The 13696-nt window shown below is 44.5% G+C and overlaps 1 protein-coding gene across 2 annotated transcripts in view; it reads right to left on the reverse strand.

The window, feature by feature from the left end:
• HPSE2 (heparanase 2 (inactive)) overlaps positions 1–5549 on the reverse strand; it is a 792642-nt gene extending 787093 nt beyond the window's left edge. For both annotated transcript variants that reach the window (XM_045361347.3, XM_005566158.5), the window contains exons 1-2: positions 5187–5549; positions 2006–2163 (exon numbers count right to left, since the gene is read on the reverse strand). In XM_045361347.3, the coding sequence (XP_045217282.1) occupies positions 2006–2163; positions 5187–5476 (448 nt within the window). In that variant the 5' untranslated portion in view covers positions 5477–5549. The remainder of the gene's footprint in view (positions 1–2005; positions 2164–5186) is intronic.
• Between the last annotated feature and the right edge of the window lie 8147 nt (positions 5550–13696).

The raw sequence follows: 13696 nt of genomic DNA on the forward strand, positions 1-13696 counted from the left end.
GGAATAATTGTAAATACTTATAAAGGGAAAATTCAGGAGAAATTTCCCAGCAAAAGCTTATGGGACAGAAGAATCTCTCCCCTATGAGTGGTGAAAAACTACATTCCTAGAGATATTTAATGCCAGGTTGGACAAAACAAGAAAAGGATTCCATATGGAATGATCCTATACTGGCCCCTGACATGATAGAAGGACTGAAGGTGACCTCTTGGATCTTTTCCATTTATTTTTTTTTTTTTAATTCTATGAAGTTTTACAGGGCACTGCCTTCTGCCAATTTCTTTTCTCCCCATGATGCTCACTTTCTCCTTTCACAAAGGGAAACAAATTGTAGCCTTCATTTTAAGCAGATCTCATTGTTCTCAATGTAACATAATCCTAGGTACAAGGTTGAGAGAAACAGACCAATTTCTAAACTTATAATCTTTCTCCGCACCCCCGCCCCCACCCCCAGCAATTCCCGGGGCTCTTACAAGTTTTCCCACAAACTAAAGAGGAAATAGTTCAAATGGATTGGAAGAAGAGCTATCTCATTGGGAAAACCATTAATATTCTCCCTTCTTATGTCTGATCACAGAGCTGACAGTGACCCTGGGAGCTATAAGGTTCTGGGTCAAATTACCATCAGAGGTGCTGTTAAAGACTATCTTTTACCTTTCAGCATTTATGCTGAGTGACAGCAAAAAGTCCACTTGCAATCCACACTTTTATAGCAATGACTTTTATCTTTGAAAAGATATAGCCTTAAACACCTACATGCTTTGGCAAATGTTATAAAAGAGTAAGTCCTAGTCATGCTCCAAACTCAAGAAGCCTCAGCCTTGCCCTCTTTCTCTTATTCTGGCACTTTAAAAAAACGTTCCTCAGCCACCCTTGAAATACATTCCAATACCTCTCCAGAAGTTCTTTTCAATGAAGGCCCAAGAAAATACAAGGGCATTTGCTCCTTTAGCTGATTGGTAAGAACAAGATGTAACAAAATTCAGAGGGCTCTGAAAACCTGTCCCTGAGCCCTTTATATATAAAAGTGTAGTTTACTTATGAGAAGGAACAACAGCCGGGAGAAAGCCCTCCAAGAATGGACACTAATGCCTCTCCTATCCCATCTTAACAGTGTCAATAGCTCAAGAAACGCCAATACCCATCGTGCCTCTTTGAAAGCACATCCCTCCACTTAAACAGGAAGTTCATAGATGTTAACACCTAGCCTTCTAAACAAAAATTTTTCAATAGCATTTTCATTTTTTTCCCTAGTAAAAATGAGACTGTTCAAACCAAAAAAGATTGGCCTCTCTGACTGAAATAGGATTTCAAGTTTTCAAAGCCCTTCCAACACTTACCTAATTCGGTCAGGAAAGAAAGCTGGCATTTGTAATCCCATTTTAAAACAGAAAAAAATGCAACTCTGAGATTAGGCAATCTGAAGAAGAACTAATTGTGGAGATTTCCAAACCTTCCTCAACAAGGGACCAATTTAAAAGGGATTATTCCAGAATACTTTAGAGTGCACTTCAAAAACGGCTGAATCCCTTCTGTACCCTCATCACAGGAAGGCAAGAAATAAGAAAAACAGAAAGGCACTTTGCCTAGAATTTTAGCAAAGAAATATGACTCTGACCTTTAATAATCTATGAACCTGGCTGAATTTTCTCAAAAAACGACCAGCCCGCTAGCAGCCTCCAAGACAGCCGCCCAGCAAAAGGCCAGCAGCTGGGTGAGGACAACCTGGAGAACCCCCTTTGCGCAATGAGGTCAGGAGTTCCACACTGCAGCGTCTCCTCGTCTGAAGCTTCCAACTTTTCATTTTCAGGCGACCTGCAACCAGGTTCTCCAAATCTGCCCCAACGCGCGCGCGCGCGCATACACACACACACACACGCACACACGCACACACACACACACACGCACACACACGCACACACACACACACGAACATAGAGACACACAAACCCAGCGGGTGCTCGCTTCCGCTCCCCTGATAAAGAATGGTAATCAAGTTTCTCACCATCCTCATAGTTTTTGAGATAGTAATCCGGGCCCGGGCCCCCGCGGCTTTTCGCCGGGTTCCTCAGGTTCTGGAACTGCAGGAAGTCGGTCCTTTTGCCCCCGAAGCGCAGAAAGGCGGGCGAAAGTCCCCGGGCCAGGGTCACCAAGCGCTTGGAGCTGCAGAGGAAGAGAATAAGAGAAGAAAGTTCCCCGGGACAGGACGAGAGCGCGTGGGGCACGGAAAAGGGCCCTCTTCCTACTCCCTGAGGGTGACCTGGCCAGGGCTAGAGGCTCTGTGCCTGCCCCAGCCGGTAGTCCACGCTGGCCCCTGGCCGTTCCCGCAGCTTCTAGCTAGTGCCCCGCGCCCCAGCCCGCCCTCACCGCCCAACTCCGGGGGCTATGCCTCTCGCTTCCAGGCGCCCGCAGCGGCCCCCTCCCGCAGACACCCAGATCCTGATCTCCTAAAGGCTACAGACTGTATTTGTTCATAGAGTGTTTGTACGGGGTGGGTGTACGTGCTACGAGCACGGCGCTAAAGCGTAGTTGCCCGGCTTCTGCCACTGCCAGGAAAGCGCTCCGGGTGGAGACGCGCTAGGCGCGCCTACCTCTGGCTTCCGACCCTTGCCAAAAACCTGTATGCTGAAAGCCGGCATTGCCTCCTCAGCCCCAGGGGCCCCACAAACCTCCGTGCAGGAGGTGAAACCTGCCTTTTTTCTCTCAGACCAGGCCCGGCGCCTGAGCTTAAGTGGATTCCTACTTTCTTTCTTTTAATGTCCGAGTTGATTTGTCTTTTTCACTATATTGTAAAAACCGCATTGTTTCCCAAATCCCCGGACGGAGAGATCCCCAGGGTAAACCCTTGCCTTTCCAAGAACACTTCTCCACTCCCGCACCACCACCACCAGCACACACACACAGAGTAAAGGCAAAGTCTCTTTGGCCCCTGAAATAATTCGGCCTGATCTCAGGAAAGGTAACATCCTCCTCCCCACCCCACCCCGGAGTTAGGCTCCATCTTTCTTCTTTCCCACTTGGGGCCGTTTGGAACCGCTAGGGAAAATGAAGCTAGCCGAAATGTGGAACCTGCGCGTTAGGGGATACTAAATGAGCATTAAAACAATAGCATTTACATCTATTTAAGGTCAGGATTTCCATCAATAGGTTTTTAAAAGCCAAAGGCTGCTGCTTTGGGAAGGAGTAGGGAAGGAGCAATGCAGATACTGATAATGCTGAGGGGATCGGCTGCTGAGTTCCGGGTCTGTAAATTATTTTTTAACGCTTTACTGTTTCAGATTCTGAAAACCCAAATCCAAATGGTGACGTTAAAGAGCATCATAAAGTAGGTGGATACGAGAAAGAAAAAACAGACTCTGCTTTTGGAGTTTTTTGAGAAGAGACGTGGCTACCCCAGGGTCTTGTAACCAGAAGGGTCGTTTGGCTGAAGTCTCCGGGACCGCGCTCCAGGACAGGCACAGTCAGGGCGTCGCGTGGGCCTACTGTGGCAAAGGAGACGTCCGCGCGAATCCGGTCCTGGGGAAAGGGCAGTTCCAACAACCTTTCATCCAGGAGCCTGCACAGCCAAAGCGAATGCGCTCCGCCAGGACTTCTTCCCCGAAAAGCTGCCTTCCAGACTCTTTTCTGAGGCAGGAAAGCATTAGGCGAACAGGCTGATTTTTAAAAAGAAGAAAGCTGGAGGGGAAAGGGGTCTGCGCAGCTGAAGGAGTTCAATGCAAGTGGGACAAGCATTGCGGAAAACTCCGTTGCACCCTACATTCGGACGAGCTCAGAGACGCACTCTGCTGCACCAAGGAGCTTTCGAAGAGGAAGCTGGGCCGCGCAGAGCTGGCTGTTCCGCCCTGGCAGCAACCGCACCAGCAGGAACCGAAACGGCCTCCCAAGGGAAGCTACAGCCTCTCAGTTCTTCGGCTGCCCTTCCTCCATGTGGAAGGAGCGCTCCACGTGGCGCCTCCCGCTACCTGCGGCATCCGCAGACCTGACCCGGGCCAGGGGGACAACCCCAAGAGCTGAGAGGCGGACGCACCTCAAGAAGCAAAACTCGAATTTCGCAAGGAGTGAAAAATACGAAGGACGCACAACGGACGTGGCCTCGGGGCAGAGTGGGACTGAGAGCGCTGAAGGCTCTTCGAGGGGAACCCACAGCTGAGGCTCCAACTTGGAGGGAATTTTTAAAAACTCAACACTTGGATTCGACATTGCAGAGGATGTATTTCTTATTTTACACTGCAACTCTGTCCCTGATGGGAAGGGATCGTAGTTGCCTAACTGCCAAACTGCAACAACCCGGGGAGAGTGTGAGCCCAATTAGATTACAAGCCCTAGAGCAAAGGGAATCACAAACCTCCGGGTTTGCTAATCCGCTGGTGCGGGGTTCAGATCTCCGAAGCCTCCCTGGAGTATTTCTGGGTCTCTTACCGCTTCCCTTATAACGCTGTGACCCCAGCGAGGATTTTTTTCTTTTCTTTTCTTTAAAGAAAAGCTAAACTGTGCAGTTACCGCAGGAGATTTGAGGAGGAGGAACTGGGGGAGGGGGGCATTCCGTCTATAAAAAGCGCCTTACAAAGTCCTGAAGTCTGGAGATGACAGCGGAGGATATAAAATAAAAAAATTTAACTCCGATCCAACTTGCCCACCACTCAAGCCTCTGCTTAAATTCGTTTTCTGTCTGAGAGTGGGAGAGAACTGACGAAACGAGCTTTCCGTGGAAAATTCCACTTTTCGTGCAATCCCGCTTGAACATTCACAGACACACACACACACTCCTCTCTGTCGCACATACACACACACCCCCACACACATACTCATTCTTTTCAGCTCTTTGTTGTTTGAGATCTTTTCTTCGCTTTTGTAACTGCTCTGAACCTCTTGTTTCTTTTTCAGAAGGAGACGGGGAGGCTAATTGTGGATATATGTAAGCACAACATTTTTTCAGTCATAACTGATAAGTTTCTGAAATGCCTTCTGCATTGCAAACATGTGCATCTTAATAGAAAACATTGCTTTTCCCAATCACTAGTTACAGCCTCATAGCACACAATCCAGGAGGAGGAAAACCTCCTTTCTTCTCTTTGAGAGATCTGCTTGGCTTACTTTCTTCTTTCCCCTTTGGAATCGGGGATAGGAAGGGGTTGAGGGGATGTTACTAAAAAATTTTAAATGATCCATTGGAGCCCCTGCCTTACCTTAGGAAATCGAGCCAGCCATCATGAATGATGGACGGATCCAGCTGCAGAGAGAGGAAGTTCTCATTGACTGTCCTGACTGGGTTCTTGGTGCTCACATCAAGTAGAATCAGGGTCTTTTCCTTCAAACCTGTAGCTCTGTCTACAGGCAAGGGTCTCCTGTCTCCAGCTTGGGAGGAAAGGGAGAGATGGAGCAACAGAGCCAAGTAGAGAGCCCCCGGGGCTAGGCACGCGGGGGGGCGGGAGTTGCTGGAGGGCATGGCTTCAGGGAAGGCACAGAGCACCCTCATTCAATCCCTCTGATTTAAACTTCTCCTCCTACTTGGTCTCGCTAGTGACTAATTGTCCTTATCTAAAGTGTGTGTCTGTCCGCCTTTTTCCCCCCTTTTTTTCCCTTCCTCCCACCCCCCCCCCCACACACACACACACTCTCTCTCTCTCTCTCCCTCTCTTTCTCTCGCTCGCTCGTTTTTTTGAATTTCTTTTTCTTATTTTTTTTTTCAGTGTTTTGGTGCTGGTGGAGCGAACTCACGCCCCTAGCCAGCCTTCCCAGTGACTCTTGCCAAGAGAACTCGTACACCGGCACCGCCCCTTTAAGAGATTTCTACTGCAGACATTTTTTAACTTTTTAAAGGTAAGGGGAGGGAGGCAGGCGGGAAGGAGGAGAAAAGGGTGGCGTTGTACCCTCCTAATTTAACCCTCTAGGGTCAGGAAGCAGAGGGAGGAATCCAAACCAAGCCGTTGTACCGTCTCGGGTACAGAGCAAGGCGTCTCGTTTTTTACTTCCCTCCCTGCGAGGCTCTGGAGGGCTGGTCAAGCTCCGACTCCGACCCGAAAGCCCCAGCGCCAACCCCGAGCGCGCTGGAGTAGTGTTCCCACCGACAGCACGTTTGTTTGTCCTGATAGCGTCAGGCACTTCAGCCGCTCAGGGCCCTTTTCTGGTTGAAGCAGCAATAGCAAGGGCGGTTAAGTTGAGGCGTTGACTCCTGTCAAAGCCTAGAGTCCTGAAGTAGATTCCCTGAACAGGAGCCCTGATCTCTGTGATGCGTTGGGTAGCCACACGGAAGCATCCTCTGACCTCGATTGGGCAAAGAGTGGCAAGAAGCAAAAACACAGTGACCTGGTCAAGCAGCTTCTCCGATCCGAGGGCCAAAAGGGACATGCGCCCTGGCTCTGCTCTGCTCTTGCCTGCAACCGAGGAATAAAGGTCTTGGGAGCGTCAATATATGCTGGCTTTGGCCAAGTCGAAGCTACCTGGACTGTGCTTGGATAGTCAGGGCGGCTCTGCGTCCAACTGTGCCACTGCTTGGCCACTCTATTCTGCTGCACAGGTAGAGCCCCCCTCCAGACCCTCCTGGAGGTCAATCCTATACTTAGCCCTCCTGCAGGGAAGTGCGCCTTTACAGTGTCAGATGGGACCATAGTGACACTTTCGGGTTTCCATCTCGGCCCCCAGTCAAAACGAGAGTCACATAGCCCTGAATGGGGAATAACAGCCGGAAGCCGTGTGATGCACGACCCGCCGCTGCTCATTGAGCTTCCACCCCACAACAGCTTGCAAATTGAATTCTAGGTCCTAACCTGAAGCGCGCGGGAAAGGAATCAGGCACAGTTTGCTGCAGTCACATTGCTGGGCCCCACTTTCGGCTTCTTTCTGGAACAAAATGGGCCTTCTACTTGGCAGAGAAGGGAACTCCTTTATGTAGTGTGGGCAGGCACAAACGCTGAAGCGTCCAGGGCCCTCCTTGGTATCAAACAAGTAAAACCCTAAAATGCAGAGCAAGGGTTTTCCCCAGGGGTGGATGGACAAGCGTTAGTCTTAAAGCCCAGCAAACGCTGTAATAGCAACCTGTATCCTCTTACCTCCACCCAGACCAGGATTAACTATCTGAAAAGAGCTGGAGTAGATGACCTTCAGCTGAAGTTCCCTGAAAAGCCTCTACAAACCTAAGCATCCAGGAAATCGAGATTATGTTGCATTCATCTGTGAAGGGCCATGACGACCTTTTAGAAATAGGACTGCATAAAATGAGGATATGGGAGAAAGCAAATGCAAGTCATATTATTTAAAGATGATTTTCTAAATCAAGCTGTTACATAGTGAAGTACTGGATGTTGGCTCCAGCCCTAAGGCCTATTTCCTTCAGTTCCTGAACATTTCTAACACATCTAGATCCTTTAAACTGTGTGTGTGTGTCTGTGTGTGGGTGTGTGGTGTGATACAAATTTCAGTCGAAATTTTTGTAATTTTTAAGTATGTATTGAGCACCTCTTAGAGATGGCAACAGCCTGGCGAGCAAACACTTTTGTCTTTGTGTTCCCAGACCAGAGCACTTAGTAGGCACTCAATAAATTCTGTGAAATAAATTAATGGTAAATCCAATCATGCTCAACACACTGAAATAATATGCCCCTCTCCAGAAGAATGTGAAAAATAAATACTTTTATTTGTCACAGTAAATTATGTTTTGGGTTTCTGTTCAATAATTTGTTTTCCCAGTTATTAACATTTTCCTGGCCATCTCCTTCAAAAAATACTTACCTTATAAAGTCATTAGTTCATTTGCTATATTAAGAAATTTTTAAATTATATATTTTTGATAATGAGCCAGATTTTCCAAGGGCCTAAAAAACCCTTGGCTTACAAGTGAATGCACCTTTAGAAGCCATGTTAATTAGGACCAATGGAAGTCAATTTGAATAAATATGTCCACTAGATGTCTATAATTAATATTCCTTTCAAAAATACCTATTCTTGTGACCAAGAATGAACTTGAGTATAATGAGAATGCGCTTAATTATGAATTTTCACCATTTTTGCTTACTGACCTAACTACTCTGTAATGGTTTCTTGGCCTAATTAAGTAGTATTTAATGTTTTCATCAGAATCTGTATGTGATATTAAAATCAAAATCAACAAAACAAACTGCTTGTTTTCTTAATTCCCGATGAAAGCCATTTCTCTAGTCTAGCCATTGAAATTCTAAGTCATTCTATAGAGGACATCAGGGGAAAGAAATCACTGATATTTAAGGGGTTAGCCCTGGTTGGTCACTAAGATGATTTGATTGTTTGGTCCTTTGGTTTAGTTTGGGTTTAGATCTCCAGAGATACTCTTTGCAAATAGCTGCCACACATACACTATATCATGGTTTTTGTCTTACCTCTCATCTAGACCTAAATAATTTGCTGTAAGTAGTTCATTATTCATCAGTATATTAGATTGATGTTTCTATCCTATCTTCTGTGTGCTAGGTGACAGCAATCTGCATCTGTTTTGTCTTAGATTGTAATTTCCTAAAAGACAAGTATTGGGCCTCTGCATAAAATATAAACTGTCAGGCCAGGCGCAGTGGCTGACATCTGTAATCCCAGCACTTTGGGAGCCAAGGCGGGTGGATCACCTGAGGTAAGGAGTTCAAGACCAGCCTGGCCAACATGGTGAAACCCCATCTCTACTAAAAATACAAAAATTATCTGAGCGTGGTGGTGGGCACCTGTAATCGCAGCTACTCAGGAGGCTGAGACAGAAGAATTGCTTGAACCTGGGAGGAGGAGGTTGCAGTGAACAAGGTGGAGCCATTGCACTCCAGCCTGGGTGACAAGAGCAAGACTCCATCTCAAAAAAATAAAAAGTAAAAATAAAATTAAAAAAATAAAATATGAACTGTCAGGAACTAGATGCATTGATGTCTCCTTGGAAATGCTCTGCTTAGTGTCTACTGAATGGTATTCATAGATAAATTGCTTTGATATCTAAGAGCCCAGGTTCCCAGAACTGTAAGAAAACATGAAGATTAACTGATTCAGTGATTTCTAGACTTTGATATTTCAAAATAAATATTAGTTAGTGGGGAGGAGTGGACATATGTTTGTCAAGATTTTGTTTTGTTTTGTTTTTTGAGACAGTCTTGCTCTATCATCCAGGCTGGAGTGCAGTGGCACAATCTCAGCTGACTGCATCCTCTGCCTCCAGGGTTCAAGCAATTCTCCTGCCTCAGCCTCCCAAGTAGCTGGGACTACAAATATACACCACCACACCCAGCTAATTTTTTGTAGTTTAGTAGAGACGAGGCTTTACCATGTTGCCTAGGCTGGTCTCAAACTCTTGAGCTCAGGTAATCCACCCACCCCAGCCTCCCAAAATGCTGGGATTACAGGCGTGAGCCACCATGCCCAGCCCTGTTTGTCAACTTTTTATTTTGTCTAGTAAGGACCTTAATAAAAACTGTCAACTACTTATCTCTATTACTTTCCAAAAGAAAAGAAAATTTTAACATCTGAACAAAAGCTAAAATGACATGTCAAAATAAAGAGCAGTTGTTTAAACTGAAAAAATTTAGCTTTATGAAAAATACTGGCCAGGTGCAGTGACTCACGCCTGTAATTCCAGCACTTTGAGAGGTCGAGATGGGTGGATCACCTGAGGTCAGGAGTTCGAGACCAGCCTGGCCAACATGGTGAAACCCAGTCTCTACTAAAAATACAAAACTTAGCTGGACATGATGGCGGGTGCCTGTAATCCCAGCTACTCGGGAGGCTGAGGCAGGAAAATCACTTGAACTGAGGAGGTGGAGGTTACAGTGAGCCGAAATATGCCATTGCACTCCAGTCTGGGCGACAAGAGCAAAACTCCATCTCAAAAAAAGAAAAAGAGAAAAGAAAAAGAAAAATCCCTGTATTAGTATCATTTCATCTCAGACAGGTGGAAATATATACCAGTGACCAACATAGGTACTAGGACTGGTGAATAGGACTACTGAGATATTATTCTGTGTTTATGTCCAAATTCTACTTTGTAGGGTATAGTATTGCAAGATGTACAGCTAATGGTCATCTTGACTACAATGATTACTTTTTTTTTTTTTTCTTGAGACAGAGTCTTGCTCTGTCGCCCAGGCTGGAATGCAGTGGCACAATTTTGGCTCACTGCAAGCTCCACCTCCCAGGTTCACACCATTCTCCTGCCTCAGCCTCCCAAGTAGCTGGGACTACAGGTGCCCGCCACCATGCCTGGCAATTTTTTGTGTGTTTTTTAGTGGAGACAGGGTTTCACCGTGTTAGCCAGGATGGTCTCGATCTCCTGACCTTGTGATATGCCCACCTCGGCCTCCCGAAGTGCTGGGATTACAGGTGTGAGCCACCGCGCCCAGCCTACAATTATTTCTTTTGACTTTTCCTATGCCTTTTTCTCACTTTCAGCCTGTCACAAACTCATTAACTCTACATGCCGCCCGCCCTTTCCTTCTACTAAACATTAAAAGCTTAGTTTTCACTATTCCCATTTTCGCCTTCTGCAATAATTATGCCTAGCTGTCTAATAGAAATTTTAAAAAATGCTTTACACTGTAACTAGGACTGGGAAGCATGAAGACATAACAGCCAGTCTACTGTGTCCTCACTTACTGACTGTATACCCAACTATGATGACTAATATTTATTGAGACCTCATGGTTCAAGCATGGTACTCTCAAAAAAACCCTAAGAAGAGTTTTTTATAAACTTCTTATACCTAGTTTACATATGAAAAAATTGAGACTCAGATATTAACTTTCTCATGGTACACAGTTAATAAGTACCAACACAGAATTAAACCCAGGGCCATCTGACTCTAAACCGTAGGTTTGTATTCTTAGTCACCACAAGTGACTAAAGTATTGTATAACCCTCTAGAACCTGTCAATGTATAGTGGGAAAACAAAAACAACAACAACAACAACAACAAAAACCTTAGAGTAGGATTTGGAGGCCCTAGGTTTAAGTCCTGACTTTACCAGATCTGGTTTTGTAAACTTGGATAAAATTTTTAATGGTTCTAAGCCTCAACTGCCTTATCTGTAAAACTGATATAATATCCAAGAGTAAAGTAATAATCAGTAAGGTTATGTACGAGGAAAGTACTTTATAAATTCTAAAATATACAATCAATCAGGCACAGTGGCTCATGCTAATCCCAGCACTTTGAGAGGCTAAGATGGGAGGATTGCTCGAGCCCAGGAGTTTGAGACTAACCTGAGCAACATAGTGAGACTCTGTCTCTACAAAATGTTTTAAAAAAATATCCAGGTATGGTAGCACACACCTGTAGTCCAACCTACTCAGGAGACTGAGGTGGGAAGATTACTAGAGCCCAGGAGTTCAAGGCTACAGCGAGGCATGAGGTCAAGCCATTGCACTCTAGACTGGGTAACAGAGCGATACCTTATCTCAAAAAAATATATATATATATACAATTGTGCTATTACTTTCTTATTCATTCTTATTTCCTGTCTTCCACACGTGCCACAAATACATCCCCTTAACTGATGACTATGGTAAGAATTAAGTTATACGTGAATGACTTAGTGGTAAACCTGAAACAAAAGGTCAACTCTATCTAACATAATATGGTGTTAATAAATGTGGTCAAACAAGTCTATACCACATATTTTAACCATGTAGGCTCTTCTGCCTGTGATTAGCATCTCTTAAGGAAGAAATTAGAGTAGGTTTTATATGTCTTCGATTTTCCACTAGGAAAGGGGAAACAGGAAAAGGCAAAGGACAGTACAAGAGAACACTGGTTACAAAGTATGTTATTTTACCATCAAGGACTGTCTCTGTCCTGCCAGGAGGAGCCAGAGATGACACTTTCTCCATATGGAATGTTGAAGGAGAAAATAATTGCCAGCTCTACTGACTACACTTTGGGGATGTTTGTTATTGAAAATACCTGAGAAGTTTTATGTGTAATATCTCTGGGGAAAAAATCAGATTGCCTCTCATGTGTTCAATGGCTTCATAATTTATAACTGTGATTGCTCCACCTCATCATATTAAGAAAACTCTGGTCTTTGTCCTTACTACTGCCATCCAGCAGTACATTTATTTGGGGAAGATCATAACCATAATAAATGTGATTGACTCTAATAAGTTCAGTTTGAAACCCCTTAGCATGTTTGGAAGTAGGGATGGCAGTTATTTGAGGGACTGCTAGCGATAGAAAACTAACAGAAAAACAGATTAAAATTACTCATGTCTTTGTCACACCCATTGAAGAACCTATCTTTTACCATCCCTGCCAATTTTGCCATTTATACATTCAGGTAAGTTCTGAAAAGCATCATGTGATACTGAAAAAAGCATGGACTTTGGAGTCTGATAGACTGATTAAAATCTAATTCTCCATTTAATATCTGCTAATGTGACCTTTGTTGAATAAGTTATTTATCCTTGCTGAGTCCCAATTTCCCAATCTATAAAACAGGCATAAGATTACTTCCCTCCAAATGTGTTGTGATAATTAAATAAGGTCATATCTTTAGTACTTGGCACATAGTTGCTACTCACTAAAAGTCATTTTCCTTCTCCTGGTTGGGTTTCACTGTGGCAATGAGTGTAATTTGCGTAGATGGGTTACAAGGAAATTATACACCCACAACCTAAGGTTTTGAAATATAATTTACACATATACTATTTAATTTTATGCTTATACCATAAAAAAGCACAGACTTTACCTTCATAATCTGGGTAGAAAATTAGAGTTAAATCAGAGCACAGGGGCTCACGCCTATAAGCCCAGCACTTTGGGAGGCCGAGGCAGGTGGATCACGAGGTCAGGCGATTGAGACCATCCTGGCTAACAAAATGAAACCCCGTCCCTACTAATTAGCTGGGCGTGGTGGCACATGCCTGTAGTCCCAGTTACTCTGGAGGCTGAGGCAGAATTGCTTGAACCCGGGAGGCAGAGGTTGCAGTGAGCTGTGATTGTGCCACTGCACTCCAGCCTGGGCGACAGAGCAAGACTCTGTCTCAAAAAAAAAAAAATTAGAGCATTAAAATGTTCAAGCTGTTTCTTGAAGAACTTGAAACTAATGCCAGCTCTACTGACTACATTTCGAGTGTGTTTCTTATTGAAAATAGCAAGAACTTTTAATATCCTAGGGGTAAAAAATCAGATTGCCTTTCACATGTTCTATAGCTTCATTAACTATATATATATATATGTATATATATATATATGTGTGTGTGTTGTTTTTATATGTACTGTTTTCTTAGACAGTTATTACATATTAATCTTAAAGATAATTTCTAAGAAAGTAATGTCTATAAATAATGTAGTATGTTTATCTCAATACATTTAAAATATTAATCTCCCTGTAATCCCAGCATTTTGGGAGGCTGAGGCAGGCAGATCACCTGAGGCTGGGAGTTCGAGACCAGCCTGGCCAACAAGGTGAAACCCCATCTCTACTAAAAATACAAAAATTAGCTGGGCGTGGTGGCATGCACCTGTAATCCCAACTACTCAGGAGGCTGAGCCAGGAGAATTGCTTGAACCTGGGAGGCGGAGGTTGCAGTGAGTAGAGATTGCCCCACTGCACTCCAGCTTGGGCAACAGAGTGAGACTCTGTCTCGAAAATAAAATAAAATATTAATCTCAACATTGAGATTAATGGACCTGTAATAAAACATTTGCCTGTAATACAATTGTGTTTGTCAACTCCAAAAAAGTGACTAGCTATGACTG

Source organism: Macaca fascicularis, chromosome 9 (genome assembly GCF_037993035.2).
Source record: "Macaca fascicularis isolate 582-1 chromosome 9, T2T-MFA8v1.1".
In the NCBI taxonomy this organism is placed as follows: Eukaryota; Metazoa; Chordata; class Mammalia; order Primates; family Cercopithecidae; genus Macaca; species Macaca fascicularis.